The sequence below is a fragment of the Plecotus auritus genome (genome assembly GCF_963455305.1).
Source record: "Plecotus auritus genome assembly, chromosome: 1".
Classification (NCBI taxonomy): domain Eukaryota; kingdom Metazoa; phylum Chordata; class Mammalia; order Chiroptera; family Vespertilionidae; genus Plecotus; species Plecotus auritus.
The window spans coordinates 22,611,274-22,624,646 of record NC_137770.1 but is presented as its reverse complement, the minus strand read 5'-3'; the positions used below and the strand labels follow the sequence as shown (position 1 = coordinate 22,624,646).

The following is a 13,373-nucleotide window of genomic DNA, read 5'->3' as shown; positions in this document are numbered from 1 at the left end:
TGGAAGGGCACAGTAGAGGATGAACCACAGGGAAAAGGACAACCCATGGTTGAACATGTTCTAGGTGGCAGGCTCCATGGTACATTGAATTATTCTAGCCTGATAAATACTGGTGGTGTTTTTACTGGGGTTTAACCAGAAACAGGTCCTCCAGGAGGAGGCTGCATGGACTCAGGTTATGTAACTGGGTCACCTGTCTTTCTCACACACCTCACTGGGAGGCTTATGAATCGAAGGATTCCAGGAAGTTCCTTGTACCTTTCACGGCCATGGCAGAAGGTATGACAGCACTTCCTGTGACTTGAGAACTCCACTGAAAATGAAACAAATATTTTGCCAAACTGGTTCTTTAACTAAATATGATTTAAAAATTTTTCAAAGAAAATATATGCTTTTAGGGAAAAAAAAAACATTTATAAAAACACAACAAAATACCTCTACCTCTCTGTTGAGTTGTCAACCCAAGGAAAACAAGAACCTGAATTTTTTTGGACAGAAAATAAAATGCTTTTTTCCTGTTTTCCTGTTACTCTCCTTATTCTTTGGTCCCATTCTTTCTCCTCTTCACCCCCACTCTCACGTGCCTAACCCTTTCTCTCCGGGTGGGAAGACTGATACAATAAATGGTGCTATAGCCACAGCTCAGCTAGCCTAACCTAAGGTACTGGTGGAGATGAAGGTAAGTTTCCTCTTTTTAAATAATCTTGGTGTTCCTTAAACCTATCACAGACATCTGTTGTGAGCATTTATATACCATATCATTTAGATGTATGATCACTATACCTTTCCAAGGGATATATTTTCATATTTTTTATGCATTGTAGACATTTTGATTCATGTGAAACATAGTTCCAAGGGAAATCAAGTTATTGTTCCTGTTTTTCTGCTTACACCAATAGAAAGATTTTTAGGTAAAGCAAAGTGATGTGGTACAGGTACCACCCTCTTCTTTCCTGCGCCCCTCACACCAAGCACATTTGAAAAAGTTTCCAAATGTGACCTACTCACTTTTGGAAACAGCACTTTGTGGCATATGGAAGGAATGTCTACTTCCTGGATATGAGCAAAACCATCTGGGTTAGGTCTTAGAAATATATTGACAAAATTATGCATATTGGGGGTATCTTGTTTTGCTGGTTATATTGCTCCTGGGGGGAATAAAAAATTATGTACTATGAACAACCTTCTAAAAATGTAGATTTAAAAATAATTAAAATTCAAAGTCCACCTTGTGAAGGTATGTACTTTTAAGAATGCTCCAATATAGATTTCCCCCACATTATCTCATTCCCTATCTGATGAAACAGGGAATGATCTGCCAATATCTGCCTGTCATCTTCCTCCAAGCGATCAGCAGTGATGTCTCTCTCAAAGAGTACTTTTCTCCTAATTTTTCATTTAGATTTTATTATTAGTTCTGACTTCTTAAATAGGCCTTTTGTAGGGTTCCTGGGGGATAATTTAAGCAATCTAGTCTATGTCCCTCATCCAGGATGTCTCATTCTCTACCTCCCATTCATCAGTAAATTAGACAACTTCTGTGAGACAAGCCTTAACTGAAAGAGATGATGCTAAATGGGTTTGCAGGAAGACTAGATCAAAGGTGGGCATTTGGGAAATATTACACAAAGGATTCATTAAAGGCTCTTTGTTCCCCAATAATGAACAATTTAACACCCCAGACAGATTTCTGCACCCTGCAAATCCTCACCTGTGATTTTGTTTCTTTGCTGCAGTCACAGGGAAATTCACCTACAGGGTGTCCAGTAACTTACTAGTTTATGGATTTAGATAAAACATTGAGGATCTAAGCAGCCTAAAAGGGAATCAAACCTTTTTGTTTTTTTTGTGTGTGATCAATATTTACTACTTAAGCTATGAAAGGAGGAAACAAGCATCTACTTCATGCATCCAATATGTACCTAATTGCAGATCATACTTCTCTGAGCCACTAAAAAGAGAAAAAGGCAACACAAGGCAACTGATGGCTTTGAGTTTTGTTGTTGCTGCTTTAAGTTCCCACCAGTTCCCTCTTAAATTCCCACTTAACTAGTTTCTCCTTCTTAGCTGGACCATCTTTGACTTACAGGGGAGAACTTTTTTTTTTTCCAGAGAGACTTTTTACATTTGTTATTTTACCGATGCTGCTTGACTGGCTTTGTGCTAGAATTTTCCAGAGAATTCTTTTCCCAGACTAGATCCTTCTGCTTTTAAATCCTAAGAGTTTGTGTGTTTCAGCTTGCAGCTGGGGTTGGCTCATACATCACTTTATTAATATCACGTTATTCTTAGGCTCCACATTAGATTTGTTCTTCCTTTCTGTTTGTCTACATGTCCAGCTGAGTTTCAACATTACTTTCCTTCTTGTAGGAGGAAGTGATCTTTTGGCTCAATTAAAGATAAATGCCATTGACCCTCCACTTTCTGAGGCTAAACGTTTTCCAGAAACTCTCTGAGAATTCTGTATTTATTGCTTGAAAGGGAATATTGAATAATACTCATTTCCCTGGTATTTTAAGGAGATGGATGTGAACCGTTTTTCCTACTCCAAGAGTAAGAATATTGGGGGTGGAGGTCTCCAGTGTAACCAGGCAGTAGGTCATGTGAGGTCTCAGTGGCTTTTTCACATCCTAAAGTCATAGAGTCAAAATGGACATTTAAATATTTTTGTTTGAATCTGACCTTAATAGCTGTTTCAAGGACACCAAGAAGAGTGGAAGTCCCAGCAAAATGTCAGCAGCATTTAAAACGCACTGGACTGAGTGAGGCTGGTTTTACATCTCAGTGGCTAATATGACACTAATGTGGCAATGTCCTAAACTGACTGCATGTGTTAGTATTGCTTCCTCTCATCTTGTCCCCAATCATAAACATTAAGTGATTTGCAAAAATCGCCTACGGAACAGATGGCCATCTATGGAGGACCTGCATTTGTAACAGTTCTGCCTCTATAGCCAATATCTCCCACATCTTCCTTTACTTTCTTCTTTCCTATCAAAACATTTGCATGTGGAATAAATAGGATAAAAACATTAAAAAAAAAACAAAGGCAGATTTGTTTCTTCAGAGAACATCTGTTCTTGCTTCAAAGTACCCACATGATGTGGTCCATTTTCTCCCAATGTCCACACAGCTTGCTATTATAAAGGTGACAGCTACATCCATCTTAGACCTGAATTTAATGAGATGTTGAACAGTACTATCTAGTGAGTTGAAATGTAGGGAAAATCCTGTCCTAATGTATAGATTTTTAGATAATATTAAAGACAGCCATCCTCACAAAGAGAAGCTAAGATTGGATGTCAAGTGGTTTATTATAGAATTATTTTTTTCTGCTATTCATTGGTCTCAAGGAACCATTACCCAACTCAGGGTACACTGGTTCACTCCAAGTTTCTTCACTGAATTCTCAGGATTCTTGTGTATTTGGCTTGCACTTCTGGTGTGGCTGCATTCTGGAAGATTGTAAGTACAAATCACCTGCTGAATACATTGCACTACAAAGAAATCTTTCCACTTTGAAAGTCTGTTTATTTTTCAAGGAGAAAATTCCCCCAAACTTCAACTGCTATTAAATCTGATGTAACCCACATTTAATAGGAATACCAATTACTCAAAATTGAAGGGTACAATTTAAAATTACCTAGTTTAAAAGATCTCTGCCCAAATACACTCTCTTTTATTTTCTTCCCTACATAGTATATAGTATCTTCAGTCTGGGGACTAGAAAAGCAGGCAGAGTAGCTAGTAAAAGCTTTATGGGGTGGACAAAAGTAGGTTTACAGTTGTATGAATAGATAATAAAAGAATAAATAACAATGCAAGGATAAACTCTGTTATTTGCTTGCACACAACTGTAAATCTACATTTGCCCACTGCATATAATGAAACTTTCAAAATGACTTAGATAAAATGTATTGATTTTATTTAATGTTTTCCAAAGAAATAAAGACCTATGTAGACATAATGGATTCAACACCTACTTTGTACCTGGCCCTGTGTTCCTGTCCCTTAGAGCCAAGTGTATGGTCTTCTGAAATATTTCCAATGCATAATAGGCATAGGGGTGTATTGGCCAATTACATATTTCATCTTTTTTCTCAAGTTATGTCCAGAGATATGGCTTTCTATATCTTGAAGATTTAAGCATCATCTTTCTGTGTGGGCTCAGCTATTCCCAGAGAGAAAACAAGCTTGCTCTAAGTTTTTTGGTTCTATGAAGTATTTCTTGTCTTTTAAATTTACATCTCAATTCATTGGTGAGTGAAACCTGACATTCTTTCCCCCATTGCTAGCTGAATTGTCTTAAAGCCTCAGAATCTATCTTGCCAGTTTTTGTCCTCAAATACCACAATTTCTTTTTCCACCCAATTCTTTATAGGATGTACTTGACCATTATCTCAAGCATCTTGGGCATCAATCTTTCGAGACAACATAGTTTATTCCTTTATTTTGTGGCACCAAACATTCTTTTGTCTTAAACAGATTCAATATTGGAATTTTATATTATTTCATTTTTTAGGATTTGATCTTTTTGGAGAACGATGAACAATGAGATAATTCAGGGGGCCTTCCAATTCCCTTCAGGAGCATTATTTATAATGGGTTTTATACCTTGATATTTATTACTGTGGTTATTACTATTGTGGTTTATATGGGGACTGATGGGAAATGTCATGTTAGGTGCATATGTTACAGAGATCTTCACTCATCCAATGGGTGGATACTCTCCAAAAGCCAGACTGGTGTACTATGCCTAAATGACCAAAGGATTTATTAAAATGTGGGATGAATTTCCTGTATCTTTAAGAAGTTCATCTGAAATCTAAGATTTGGGGAAAAAAATAATAGCTGACTCCTGTTTCCTATAGGTGGTCACTTACTGTCACTGGCACTTAAAACCGTGTATCAATAGATAAAGGAGAGCACCCATTTCTTTCACTCCTTTGTCATTCTCCTTTATGTTTGAATGAGACTTTTGCATGGAGACTACTAGTGAGAGTTGTGTTGGATCAGTGACACTGGATGGGCTTTGGGTGGGGGTGGATACGATTCGTTAAATGCTACTAGGTCATGGACACCAGTGTGGCTTTGGCAATTCTGATGCCATGAGCGCTACTTTTAGGATGGTTCTAATTTTGGCACTTACCACTATCCTTAGGCAAAGGACCTGAGACCCTGTATGCCGGGCAGAAGCTCAACGACAATGAGTGGCACACCGTTCGGGTGGTGCGGAGAGGAAAGAGCCTTAAGTTAACTGTTGACGACGATGTGGCTGAGGGTGAGTACAGCTGTAGTGAGATGTGTTGCTCCTTGCTCTCCTAGTCCACTTGGTCATTCAGTGCTTCAAGGGCTTTTTTCCAAACATGTTATTTGGATTAATAGAAGTCACATGTCATGTTCTCTGTTGACAAGCTGAGGCAAGGCTAAGAAGATCCTCCTCTGTATTTTCAAAATCCCTTTTCATTGATCTGTATTAAAGAACTGACCAAGTACTGTATTTATATATTGATGGGTCTCTTTCCTTAGGGGTCTAGTATGTGTCTGGAGAATAGATGTAGGGTTCTTCAGATACTTCTATTATCCGATTATTCAAAAAGCAGTTATCAGTCAACTTCCCCAATACCAATTTTTTCTCTCAATGCATGCATCAGTCACTCTCTGGTAGAGGGAGATGGATAAATCAGAAATTCTGAAAACAATAGGGAAAAGTAAGTACCTCAATCAGTGCATGGTACTTAGAAGGTGCTGAATAACCAGTCATTTATTTAGTCCTTATTAATTGAGTACCTACTCTGTACCAAGTGCTACTTAGGAAGGCACTGAGGATATGGTGATGAGCACATAGGCAAGTCCTTGGCCTTGGGGATTTTACGTTCTAGGAGGGCAGTGAATGTAAAATTCATTAATTATGAAATAGTGAATGAATCCACACCTAGGTGAGGGACCTTCAGAGCCTCACACAAACAGTATATATTTCTTGAGAGCCTGTTATGTGTCAGTAGCATGCTGAGAATTGTAGAGTATAAAAGGGAAGATGAGATTATCCACATCCTCAATGTATCAGTCTAATAAATTAGATATGACTCGGGTACTTGAAAATAAGACAAACAATATAGTGAACTCCTAATTCATGTGGGTTAGATTATAACTGTCCATCAGAAGAGAAGATTATCAGTTGGGGCTAGATATTGCAGGAGTGGTTTATGAAGACAGTTCTTCAGGTAGAATTTGATGGGTGAATGTAATTAATGAGGTCTAGGGTGCAAGAGAGGTCACTTTCAAGTGCATCTTAAATGTTGCATCCCATAAATCTACACCCTCTCCTGTTCCACAGCACTGCACACCTGTTATCTAGGATTCTTGTCCATATGGGAAAAGAAAACTTGGGGCAGCAGGGATATTACATGGAATACTGTTGGCATCAGGAACTGGACTTTGATGTTAATTCTTTGCAGGATGCTGGAAAAGTCACCATTTCTGGGCTTTGTTAAATGAAGTCCGTGGCCTAAGTCATTTCTGTGTTTAGGACCATCAGATTGGGATCAGGAGCCCTGGGATTTAATATAGTCATTGTCACTAAAGTGTTTTATGCCTTTGGGATAAGTACACTAAACTTCTTTTTACTCATTTCTTCATTTTTAAACTGGAAATTCCATTATTGCTGAGGTTCCTTCTTAGAATAAAGTTTCTGCAATATTGATCCTATAATTTAATTTTATATTCACAAGCCTGAGACCTTTTTACTTCTGGAGTCAGTAATCATAGTAGTGTGCATGTGTGCAGGTGTGTGTGTGTGTGTGTGTGTGTGTGTGTGTGTGTGTGTGGAGAGGAGAGTCTAAGGGTGGAGGAAGAGCGTGAGGCATATATCAGTGCCCAGTTATCATTAAGGACTAAGTTAGCTGTCTTACTCATATCAGCTCCTCTAATCTTCTGTCGTTCTGTAAATTACCTTGAAAGGTTAGTGTTCTTATTGTCATTTTACATAAGGGGAACCTGAAACTTCAAGGAAGCTATGTACATAAGCTCAAAATTAATGTCTATGTGATTCCACCAAATCAAGCTGCTTGCTGGGCATCATAATCCACCATAAGAAAGTGATTTGTTGTATAAAGTAGGGATTAGGGTGAGGTGGGGAATACAATTCAGCAGGTAGACTTTGAGATCCACTCTGCTTCTCCCAAAATGAAGACAGAGCCATAGTGCTATTCCAAGCCTCCCACTTATAGTGGGAGGTAAGGTTACTGTCCTGTAGGCCAGCAGGGTAACTTAGCCTTGTGTAATGAAGGTCGGCAAAGAGATGTAAAAATGATTAAAGGTTTAGAACCCACAGCCAACCTTAATTAATTATTCAAGAACTCTTCATGAGATATTAGTGCCTACAGGAGTCTGCAAAGGCAGTTCAGTGACACATGCCTGGCTAACTCCTCTGGGTTTAGCCCAGTAAAGCCAAAAGCAATGCTGTTCACAGTGTGTTTTGAATACCAGCCACTAGATGGCGACCTCACACCAATCTCTCCAAACAGTGAGTCTTATTTCCATAAGAAATCACAAGCCCTGAAAGCAATAGTCATAAGGAGCCCCAGAACTGAGGGTACATAATGGGTATTGCCTCCCTCAGTCATTATTCCTTTACAGAAACTTTAGAATAAAGGTAATTATGAAGTGTGTTTCCACTTTCCACTAATAATTTAAAAACAGGATTAAACCATGGCACTCCCAAGCCATCCAGTAATTTGATATTTGAAATTAATGAAGCTCTTTCATTTTCCGCCTAAACCCCTACTTTGCCACTGATGGAAAAAAAGCAGCCATAAGGATAAAGAAATCTGGGAGAAGAAAAGAGCCATATTGTGTATGAGCTACAGCCTTGGATTGCTTTTCACAGTGATAAGGGGTTAGGGAATTTTAATTTTAGCTCACAGAAGTCATAAAATCAGGCAGTGAAATTAAAATACCACTCAGTCCTCATGTTATTAAGTAGTGTATTATTGGCTTATTTGGTAATCCCTTTCATGCTGTTTAAGGTCCCCCAGGGTGTCAAATTTTCAGCTAGTTTGTAGAAATGATGCAAAGAATAGGTCAGACTCATAAGAAATCAAAAGCAAGGAAATAAGTATTCCTCAGCCTGGTGGTTTTCATTTATTATAATATAATATCTTCCTGGAAATGTATTAAGTTCAGTTGACAGTTAATAAGGATTGATTGATTGATTAACCTGGATTTCTATTATCAAGAATAAATTAAAAATACTACCTCCCTTGGGCTATGCTCCTCAGAATTGGGGCTAATGCTGCACGAATTGACCACACCACCAAGAACTTCCTGCTGGTGCAAAAAGTCACCCTCTTTGTCCACTCTGTCCATGCTGCTTTCTCCCTCTCCCTTGCTCTCCCCATATTGCACGTACAGAACCTTGTTGTGAAAAGCCATTGGCCCAAGATTTCCATGAGAAAATTCTTCCTCACATTAACAAAATATCAGAGAAAGATTTAGAAAATGTTAGGTTTAACAACATGAAGTGGATTTCTTTTTTGTAAGACTTATTAGGAGCCTTTGATATGCTAATTCACATTGCTAATAATCAATAATTAAGTGTGCAGTGTTTGCCAAATTTATTTGGTTCTAGAACTTTTTTTTTATTAAAGCATTTTACAGCATATGCATGTGGGAAATGTTTCTCCACAATGTACTATGGAGAAGAGGGTATGGGAGCAGTGGTGCTGGAGGATTGTGGGTATGTTGTGTATCCTTTTCTGAGCCTTTGGAAGCCTTTCTTTTCACTTCTCTCTCCATGTCTGGGAGCCACTGGGAGGTCAGGTTGCCTCTGCTAAACCATTTCTATGATTTTTTTGCCAAGCTCTTGGTGTTGGCCAGGTCCCCCATATGCAGAAATGGTGATGATCCACAGTGGATGTCTCTAATACAGCCTCCTTCCCAGGTGCCAGGGATACTTGCTGCCCTCAGGCCCTCTGCTATAGGATATCTAGAAGATGCAAGAAGTGGTTCCTACTTAAAGATCTTGTGTTCTCAGAAGAGAGAGAAAACAACAAGTGACATAATCAGAAAACTAACATATTTCAGACAAAAGGGGAAAATAAATGCTGAAGATTTAGTAACAGCTTACAGTTTGAGCACTAGGCACTGTTCTAAGTACTGTCTATGTCATTGATACATTTAATCCTGATAGTTTTATACCTATTTCACAGATGGGAAACTGAGGCACGGAAAAGTTAGGTAACCCAGGTAGTCTAGCCTCAGAGCCTACATACTCATCCACTATATGTGACTATCTCATGGGCAGTTACAGCTTGAACTTGGCCAATTTTTCCATGGTTTATGTTCTCCACAAACTGCATCCTCCGGAGAGCTGGTCTGTAAACTCTTGTTGGCCTTCAGTGAAACGTGAAGGTGAAGGTGTGCAGAGGGGTTGAGGCAACATAGCTGGGCTAGGGAAAGTGCTGCATATTTTGCCTATGGCATTAGGATACTCGGTCTCTGGGAAGAAGTGTGAACTCATCATAGCAGTTCTCACCAGTTAAGTTCCATCTATAGACTTTTATTGGGTAATAATGTAAAGAACCAGTCAAACCTTTTCTCTGAAGAGAGTATAGTATGCAAGTTAAGACGTGGACTTCGGAATTAAATACATCTAAGTTCAATTTGAGGCTCTACTATTTACCGCCTGTATAAACTTTGGTTGCATTGCTTGACCTCTCTAAGCTAAGGGTGTACACATCTAAACCTAGATAATGATACCTTCCTACAGTTTTATTGAGAACATGACTGGTGGTTATGAAGTGCCTAGCACAGTGCCTGACTAAGGGATATCCACTAGACTTGGTTTTCCCTTGATATCTTTCTCCCCAGTTACTTCTCTTTCCTCTAAAATTTGGAAGCAGCTGCTGTGGAGTGTGCATTCATTCCACATTTAATTGGAAAGGTGTTTTAGTCTACAGATGGCCTTCAGAGAAGATGAATGAAAAGGTTCCTGGTTATTAATACTGGTTAGGTAATACACAGATTTTTAAAAATTTGATGTTTAAATTTATACACATTTGAAACTTATAAGCAATGCCTTCAATGCTTTCTCTGGGTAAAATAGTATACTTTTTGGGAAACTGCACCCACATAAAAGTGAGTTTCTTTTAGTGTATGGAGAAGTGAATTTCTTTTCTAATTTGCCCCCCCATCACCTCCTCCACACCTCTCACCAAATTTTTTGTGGAAGCTGCTCATAAACATCCTGAAACCTAAATTAGTCTCTGTCCCTGGACTAAGTGTTCCAATTCCGTTGCTAGTTTCCCTTCTTCAATCTCAATCTTATATGATTTTCATATAATTTTTACCTGATTTTCTTACCTTACATAATTTTCTGGCTTTATGAAATTCATATTCTAGTGAGCAGAATTTCCTAACCCCTCAATTTTGGAGGTCAGTTAATCCATAATTTAAAAGCTCCCAATTGACTTTAAAACAGACTCTTTAGATTCCTTTTGGAACCCCAATCTTTACCAGTGGGCACCCCATTATTACTTTTTGGTTCTCACTGCTGTTTTGTTTGTTCATTTTTTTTGTAAAGTAAAAATTAGCACGACTACTAGCATCATCATGGTTCGGTGTTCCTGTGTCCCCATGGAAACTGGCTATGATTTTCGCCTCCCCATCATTCTCCAGCTCTGATATAAGCAGTTATAGCCCAATTGACCTTGGGTATTTATTTCCATTACTTCATTGTTTCAGAGCACATGAATTTAGGTTAGGCTACTTTGCATTTTCATGACCAGTCCAGTTTTTAATACTAAGTAATTTTATTCAGTAATTCTTTTTCCTAGAGTTTCAATTGTTAGCAGATTTATGTTGCATTTTGATTTTTGTTCTATTACATTTTTTTATTTAGTTAACCAACATCATTATTTTGTTTTTGCTTATATTGAGAATGATTTGTAACTAGTTGTCAAAATACCACATAGACGCTCATAAGTGCAAATCTGATTTTTGTGTGTATGAGCAATTTTTTTGAATTAGGTCTCAAGTATGCTCCCATAGAGATAAAATTAATATTGAGCATCTGAGGGTGCAATCTACTTGGATTTCTTAGATATTGAAGTTTAAGGGACTCAAAAAAAATATGAATGATCCTCTCTTTTTTGCCACCTGAGTTCTACGCCAATAGAGGAGAAAAATGCATGGCAGGTCGAAATGTAATATAATTTTTATTAATGGTAACACTGATACTGAAAGATGTGGTTTATATCTACTGAACTGAGAATTGGATGGAATTGCTCACTTGAACACTAATTCAGGACTGGGGCAGGCAGCCTCCACTGAAGCAAGGCTTGCTCCTCCAACACCCATGCTGTGGGTGAATGGGGTAGATAGGGTGCTTTCTGAAGGCAGCTTGCTCCCCTAAAGGGAAACAGGAAATGACAGGGTCTGAGCTCTGCACATAGTTTTGCTTTGCAGATTATCTTTATTTTTTAAATTTAATAAATCTTTATTGTTCAGATTATTACAATTGTTCCTCTTTTTCCCCCCATAGCTCCCCTCCACTCAGTTCCCACCCCACCCTCTGCCCTTACCGCTCCCCCCCTCACTGTCCTCATCCATAGGTGTATGATTTTTGTCTAGTCTCTTCCCACACCCCCCACACCCCTTCCCCCCCAAGAATTGTCAGTCCACTCCCTTTCTATGCCCCTGATTCTATTATATTCACCCGTTTATTCTGTTCATCAGATTTTTTTATTCACTTGATTTTTAGATTCACTTGTTGATAGATATTTATTTGTTGTTCATAATTTTTATCTTTACCTTTTTCTTCTTCTTTCTCTTCCTAAAGAATACCTTTCAGCATTTCATATAATACTGGGTGATGAACTCCTTTAGCTTTTTCTTATCTGTGAAGCTCTTTATCTGACCTTCAATTCTGAATGATAGCTTTGCTGGGTAGAGTAATCTTGGTTGTAGATTCTCGCTATTCATCACTTTGAATATTTCTTGCCACTCCCACCTGGCCTGCATAGTTTCTGTTGAGAAATCAGCTGACAGTCTTATGGGTGCTCTCTTGTAGGTAACTAACTGTTTTTCTGTGCTGCTTTTAATATTCTCTCTTTGTCTTTTGCTCTTGGCATTTTAATTATGATGTGTCTTGGGGTGGTCCTCTTTGGATTCCTTTTGTTTGGGGTTCTGTGCCCTTCCTGGACTTGTAAGTCTATTTCTTTCACCAGGTGGGGGAAGTTTTCGGTCATTATTTCTTCAAATAGGTTTTCAGTATCTTGCTCTCTCTCTTCTTCTGGCACCCCCATAATTCGGATGTTGGTACGCTTGAAGTTGTCCCAGAAGCTCCTTACACTATCTTCATATTTTTGGATTCTTTTTTCTTTTTTCTTTTCCGGTTGAGTGTTTGTTGCTTCTTTGTATTTCAAATCTTTGACTTGATTCTTGCGATCCTCTAGTCTGCTGTTAGATCTCTGTATAATATTTTTTGTTTCAGTCAGTGTATACTTAATTTCTAGTTGGTCCTTTTTCATATCCTCGAGGCTCTCGCTAAATTTATCGGCTTTTTCTAGAAAATTCTTGAAAAACCTTATAACTGTGGTTTTGAACTCTATATCCAGTCATTTGCTTTCCTCCATTTCTTTCATTTGTGACCTGTTTCTTTGTCTTCGCATTTTGGTTGATTCCCTGAGTAGAGTGGCTTTGTATGCTAGGTGTCCTATAGGGCCCAGTGGCTCAGCCTCCCCAGTTACCTGAGGTGGACACTCTTGGTGCACCCCTTTGTGGGTTGTGTGCACAGTCTTGTTGCAGTTAAGCCTTGATTGTTGTTGGTATCACTGGGATAAATTGACCTCCAGGCCAATTGGTTATGAGGATCAGCTGTGTCTACGCTGGGAGAACTTCTGTGCTGGAGACACCGTATGAGACAAGACTTGCAAAAGCCTCTGTGCTCAGCTTGGATGAGGCAGAGTCTCAGGGCAGAGCAGGCAGCATTGGTTTCCCATCAGCCCTGCCCTAATAGGCCCCTGGGTCTCAGTGTCCCGGGGTAATCGCTGCAAGCACCTCTGAAAGAAAGCCACCCTCGAGTTCTGCCCACTGCCAGACAGTCCAGTTTCTCCCCAAATGAGTCTGGGTCCCCAGAGTCTCGCCTGGAACTGGAGTTCAGTGCAGTCGGGAGCTTTTGTCTCCCTTCTGCTTGAAAAAGCCAGCTGTGCACTCAGTTGCCAGTCCTGTCTGCACGCGCATCTCAATAACTCTGCCTCCTGTAGCTCCTCTGAGTCTCAGTGTGCTTTTCCCTTTCCTTCTAGTTGTAGAATTTCCACTCAGCCAGCCTTCCTGTGATTCTGGATGATGTCTGTTTTGTCTTTTAGTTGTAG

The 13,373-nt window shown here is 39.1% G+C and overlaps 1 protein-coding gene across 18 annotated transcripts in view; it reads left to right on the top strand.

The window, feature by feature from the left end:
* The window catches only part of NRXN3 (neurexin 3), a 1,534,305-nt gene that overhangs the window by 707,306 nt on the left and 813,626 nt on the right, over window positions 1–13,373 (top strand). For all 18 annotated transcript variants that reach the window (XR_013959175.1, XR_013959176.1, XM_080644122.1 and 15 more), the window contains one exon: window positions 5,162–5,281. Coding sequence is in view for 16 of the 18 variants with exons in the window: in XM_080644122.1 (XP_080500248.1) it covers window positions 5,162–5,281 (120 nt within the window). In the remaining 2 variants the exon portion in view is untranslated. The remainder of the gene's footprint in view (window positions 1–5,161; window positions 5,282–13,373) is intronic.